The 6,134-nt window shown below is 52.3% G+C and overlaps 1 protein-coding gene across 1 annotated transcript in view; it reads left to right on the top strand.

Moving 5' to 3' along the window:
• The window catches only part of LOC107211375 (ATP-sensitive inward rectifier potassium channel 12), a 29,361-nt gene extending 25,187 nt beyond the window's left edge, over window positions 1-4,174 (top strand). Inside the window, exon 2 of the mRNA XM_015643341.2 lies at window positions 2,270-4,174. Within this exon, the coding sequence (XP_015498827.1) occupies window positions 2,428-3,717 (1,290 nt within the window). The 5' untranslated portion in view covers window positions 2,270-2,427 and the 3' untranslated portion in view covers window positions 3,718-4,174. The remainder of the gene's footprint in view (window positions 1-2,269) is intronic.
• The last annotated feature ends 1,960 nt before the right edge of the window (window positions 4,175-6,134 follow it).

Here is a 6,134-nt window from a genome sequence, read left to right as displayed (position 1 = left end):
AAAGGAAAGGAAAGGAAAGGAAAGGAAAGGAAAGGAAAGGAAAGGAAAGGAAAGGAAAGGAAAGGAAAGGAAAGGAAAGGAAAGGAAAGGAAAGGAAAGAGAGAAGAGTGGAGGAAAGGAAGGAGGGATGGGGAAAGGGATGCAGGCAGGGGGGAGCAGTGATGGTGACGGGGACCTGAGGGCCCCACCCCAGGTGAGGGCAATGCTGCCGCCTCTGCAGTCACCCGGGCACAGCTCCCCTTCCAGCACAGTTAATCCAGACCCCAGCTAATCCTCTCACAGGTCACTGGGGGCTCATTGCATTTTGTTCACTTCTCAAATGCATCTAGAATTAATTAAAATAACCCGACTCTAAATTCTGCCTGTGGCAAAAGCATTCGGTGTATTGCCCCAGGGCGAGCCAGAGGGGTGATAGAGGAGCAGCCTTTTCTGGCCCAAAAAAAGAGGAGAAACATTAATGGATGCAGTCAGGATGGACAGGAGGAAGACTCAGGGTGGGAGATCAGGTTGGTGTTGGGCAGCTGGCCTGACAGATCAGCTCTGCAAGGCCACTTTGGTCCTGTTTAATTTCCAAGGACAGTAAGATTGTAAATATTTACTATTAATATTAACTGTTTGTCCCTATTTTAGTCTCCCCTGTGGCTCCAAGGAGGGAGAAGCTCTTGTTCTGTGTATGAGCAATTCCTTGGTCTGCTGAGATGCCAACAAACCACTGTGACTCTCGAAAAATCAGCTTTGGGGATAAAAATGGTTGTGCTTGGATTGCAGCAGGGGGAAATGTGTTGTTTGATGTAAGGTGGTGGCACACATGGGTCTGTGTCCAGAACCTGGGAGGTTTGGGCAGGCTTTAGTGCTTCTGCTTGTGCTGCAGTGGGTTTCTTGATTCACAGGCTGTATTTGGGGAGCATTTCAGTAAAAGGCAGTGCAGGGTATCATTGCGAGCCGGGATGATGCAGCCCCAGGCAGGCTGTGCCTGGCAGTGCTCCCTGTTGCTGGCTGGCCCTGGACTCTGTGTAATGGAAAGGGTGTGTTTGTCCCAGCGTGTCCCCGGGCACTGGAGCTGATTGCAGGAATCGACTGCATCGATCGGGCCGGTGGATCCGGCACAGCGTGTCCAGCCCGGCGGCTTCGCTGCGCTCCAGGCGTCAGCTGGGGTATCACGGGGGGCTCTGCACCTGCTCTCCCACCACACTGCTGCCCTGTGCAGGTCTCACTGCCAGCAAGGTGGTTCCATCCCCAGTGGCACGTCCCATGGCGCTAAATAATAGGGTGGCCTGTGGCTGGGGGTGGTGTGTGGGGAGTTCCTGTGGTGCCATCTCTTTAAGGTGCTTTGGATGTGCCACATGGCTTCTCCACAATCCTGTCAGCTCCCTGATGCAGCCCCACAAGGGGCTGGGGGGTCCAGCAGCCTGGCAGAGCGTCACTGGGTTTCCTCATCATGTGCTTACCTCCACCAGCGAGCCCACCAGGCTTGGGCCACCTCTCCCATGTCCATGTCACCTCTCTCCCAAGCAAAGTTGAATGCAGGTCCTTGACCCTGCAGCTGAGCCTTCCAGAAGGGACCAAAACAGCTCCCCATTCCCCAGTGGCAGTTGTTCCTTCATGAGACTTGGCCAGCTAAACCCATCTGTGACCGTGGATGGCTCCAGGTCCCAATGGATACGTTGGGAAAGTTGCTCCTCAGGACATCTGCCCTGAGCAAGTACCTTCCCGGGGCCTTCTCCAACCAGATGCACATTGGCTGTGTCCTCTTCCATCCCCGGGCACGAGGACAGAGGTTAAATCCACATCTCCCTGTGCTTTCCCTCGAGCCCAGAAGAGCTGGTGCTCTGAGGTCGGCGCTGGGCTGGGCATCGATCCATCTGGCACGGGCAATGTGAACTGATGGAGCTGCTTCCAGGAGTACCTTTATTGGTATCTGTGTCCCAAGGAGAACAGCTCGGCCTCTCTGCTTCCCTCTCTGGTGGCGGAGCTCGTGGGAAAAGTGAAGTGGAGAAACTCCAGGTTTTTCATCTGCTGGAGTTGTTGAGTGTCCCACAAATGCAGTAAGATTTGTTCACTCACTTTGTATCATGAAAGAACAAACTCTAACACCTTCTCCCTTTCCTCTGTATGTTTTTTTGGGAGCAGCTCAGCCTAGGAAAGGAGAATTAGAGCAGTGTAGGAGGTTGCCACTCAATATGCAGCCCATTAGGACCACTGGCCAAGCAGCCCCTCGGGTCCCTGTGCCATGACCGGTAACGGCTCTGTCTTTGCTTTCTCATTGCAGAACCTCTCACGGGATCCTCGTGGTGACGTGGCAGCCAAGACGTGGAAGTTTGGGACTTCTCTTCCACCGCAGCAGAATTTGGGGGGTGGGCAGGGGTGGGTCAGGGGGACACTGGGAGTCGCAAGACCCTTCACCTTCACTGTGGGCTTGGCTCAGGGATGACTACGGGCAGAGTCAACCCTTACAGCATCGTGTCCTCTGAGGAAGACGGGCTGAGGTTGACCACCATGCCAGGTATCAACGGCTTTGGCAATGGGAAAATCCACACCAGGAGGAAATGCAGGAACAGGTTTGTAAAGAAGAATGGTCAGTGCAACGTGGAGTTCACCAACATGGATGACAAGCCACAGAGGTACATTGCAGACATGTTCACCACGTGCGTTGACATCCGCTGGAGGTATATGCTCTTGCTTTTTTCTCTGGCATTTCTGGTGTCCTGGTTATTGTTTGGGCTGATTTTCTGGCTAATTGCACTCATTCACGGAGACCTAGAAAACCCAGGTGGAGACGATACTTTCAAGCCTTGCGTTCTGCAGGTCAATGGCTTTGTGGCTGCTTTTCTGTTCTCCATCGAGACCCAAACGACGATCGGGTACGGCTTCCGCTGCGTGACTGAGGAGTGTCCGCTCGCTGTCTTCATGGTGGTGGTTCAGTCCATCGTGGGCTGTATAATCGACTCTTTCATGATTGGTGCAATAATGGCAAAAATGGCCAGGCCCAAAAAACGGGCCCAGACATTACTTTTCAGCCATAACGCAGTAGTGGCCATGAGAGATGGAAAACTCTGCCTGATGTGGAGAGTTGGGAACCTACGGAAAAGCCACATAGTAGAAGCCCACGTACGAGCTCAGCTAATTAAGCCCAGGATCACAGAGGAAGGGGAGTACATCCCACTCGACCAAATAGACATTGATGTGGGGTTTGATAAAGGCTTGGACCGTATTTTCTTGGTGTCTCCCATCACCATTCTCCACGAGATCAACGAAGACAGCCCCTTGTTTGGGATCAGCCGCCAGGACTTGGAGACAGATGACTTTGAGATCGTCGTCATCCTGGAGGGCATGGTAGAGGCCACAGCCATGACGACGCAAGCTCGGAGCTCCTACCTGGCCAGTGAGATACTGTGGGGCCACCGCTTCGAGCCTGTCTTGTTTGAGGAGAAAAACCAGTACAAAGTAGACTATTCCCACTTCCACAAAACCTACGAGGTCCCGTCCACACCCCGCTGCAGCGCCAAGGACTTGGTGGAGAACAAATTCCTGCTGCCCAGCACCAACTCCTTCTGCTACGAGAATGAGCTGGCCTTCATGAGCCGCGACGAGGAAGAGGAAGACGATGACAGCCGGGGTCTGGAGGACCTCAGCCCGGACAACAGGCACGAGTTTGACAGGCTTCAAGCCACAATAGCGTTGGATCAGCGGTCGTACAGGAGGGAGTCGGAAATATGACGCTTGGTCCTTCCGTTGACTTTTCCAAGGGTATTTTTTTTCCTCCTCTAATCTCTTCCCCTACAACCCGCTCAAATTATGCAGAACAATGCAAGTGCCATAGGAATGCTTGAGAAATTAGTATCGTTCATAGTTTTCAGTTTCATCGCAATAACCACTGAGCGGTCTGCAGGAGGGGACGGTGGCAGGCCACGGCGCGTCCCCCGCGCCCGGCGCCCGCGGCAGGGCCCACGGCTCTGGGGGATGGATGGACAGATGGATGGAGGGATGGGTGGATGAATGAATGGATGGATGGATGGATGGATGGATGGATGGATGGATGGAAGGAAGGATGAGGAGAGGAGGGTCCGTGGGGCATGGGCAGGTGCTCGCCCCACACGGCCCCGTGGGGCTTTGCTCTCCCTGCGGGGAAAACGCCAGCGTTTTCCTGGAGCTGAGCACTGCGAGATCCAAAAAAGAGGAAATATCAGGAAACAAATCTCACTCTCTCTCTCTTTTTTTTTTTTTCCTTTTATTTTTTAACTGAGCAGCAACAACACAAAACCATTGCTCCTTTGGCAGGCGGTCTGGTTCAGTTGCACAAGAACAACACTTGAAATAACATGCAACATTAATGTACTTCTTTTTAATTTGGGAAAAAAATGGGGGAGGGAGGTGAGAGGGTTTTTAATATTTTCACCGCACCGTTTGGGAGACTGTTTACCAAAATAATAATAATAATAATTATTATTATAAAAATAATAATAATAATAATAATAATAATATTAAATCTGAAAGAAGTCATTCAGTATTTTTTGAAAATGAACAAGGGAATGAAGAAGCAACCAGGGTCATTTTTAGGGGGTGACTTGTTGGGTAAATGCAAGAGCTAAAAGTTAAGATTGCGTCCAATTTTGGGGTGTTTTTTTACCACTGGCATGGCTTCATAGGCAGAAAACAGATGTAAGTGGCTATAGGTCTGTGGCAGTGAAAGAAAGTAGTGGAATTATTGACAAAGGAGGTAATAAGGATTAGCAGGGCTGTGAGAGAAAAAAGCATTGTAAACACGGTAATTAGCCAGTTTCTGGAAATGTTGGATTTCGGGGTGGAAATGGGGTCTGGAGCATTAGCTGCTGAAGTGTTGGGTCTTCCCCAGCATCTCTGATGGGGAATTCATAAGGTTCACCATAAGAGTGAAAAGCACAAAAATGAGAGTGGAGAGCTCTCAAAATTGGGTATTTCCCCACTTTTCTGACCAATTTGGTATTTTTCTTCCTTAAAGAACATTTTCAAATGTAGAAATCAATGGGAAAGTCATCTCGTTGGGCTGCACTTTGAGTCCTGTAGCTGTGTCCGTGCCAGACTGGGCTTTATGAATTCCCAACCCACCAGAGAGTCCTGCTTCAGAGGCAGATGTTTTCCCCAAAAGAACAGATGCCAGTTGAGAAAATCACCCCATCTTGCGCTTCAGCCCATCCCTGTGTCCCGGCCTCAAGGTGGATTGTGCCTTAGAGATGCGGACTCATCCCGTGTCCCAGCCCTTCTCCACAGCCCCCATCCTGCATCCCCTCCTCTGGGTGATGCCCCTTTTGCTCTGCAGCACCCACTCCCCTCATCCACCGCCTTTCAGGCTGGCCTTGGTGACAACCTGCTTTAGCTTTAGCTCTGGCACGAGGCAAAGCACCCCATGCATGGGAAGCCTCTGCTCCTGCCCTGCTCCCCACAGAGGGAAGGAGTCAGAAAGGTGCAGGTTTGTGGGTCCCTTCATCTGGCTGTGCTGCTCGTTGGTGCTCTGGGAGCTGAAATCTGGCTCCCTGATCCCTGTGGCCACGGGAAGGGCTTTGTCCCCATGGGCATCCCTCATCTGACCATGGGCACAGAGCTCTTGGGGAGAGGGCTCAACAGCAGGGTCTTCCATGGCATTTTGGCTGTGATGGGCTCCTGGTGCTTTTCCCCCCACAGCCCACACCAGGGAAGCTGTGTCCTGGGTCAAGACTTGCTGTGGCGTGTCCAAACATGGGTGGCAGAAGCAGGATTTGTCCTGTGTCCCCATCCCCATCTTCTTCTTGCCAAGGGCTCGGGGGAACGGCTGCCCTGAGTGTCCCACTGCCCTGTGCCACCGAGCACCGTGCTGGGGACATCACCCCTGCAGAGTTTCTTCCCACCAGGGTCTGTCACCATCACCCCACACTGCCCGCCAAGAGGCTGCTCTGTTTTTGGCTTCCACTAGAAACCTCTGGGAGAAAACCTTCTCCAGGGGCAGCACTGGGAGGCAGATTTTTCAGCACTGAGTGCCCCAAATGCGTTTTCCCCAAGTGTGGGGACACGTAGGGATGTGCCATTGAGCTCCAGCCACGATATTTCTGTTTCTAAGGCAGCGAAGGCGGATGCCATCCCATCACCAATCCCTTTGCTCCTGGGGGGATGCTTTTGCCCCC

The sequence above is a fragment of the Parus major genome, chromosome 14 (assembly GCF_001522545.3).
Source record: "Parus major isolate Abel chromosome 14, Parus_major1.1, whole genome shotgun sequence".
Lineage (NCBI taxonomy): Eukaryota > Metazoa > Chordata > Aves > Passeriformes > Paridae > Parus > Parus major.
The sequence above is the reverse complement of the archived record's forward strand: the minus strand, read 5'-3'. Positions and strand labels throughout refer to the sequence as shown.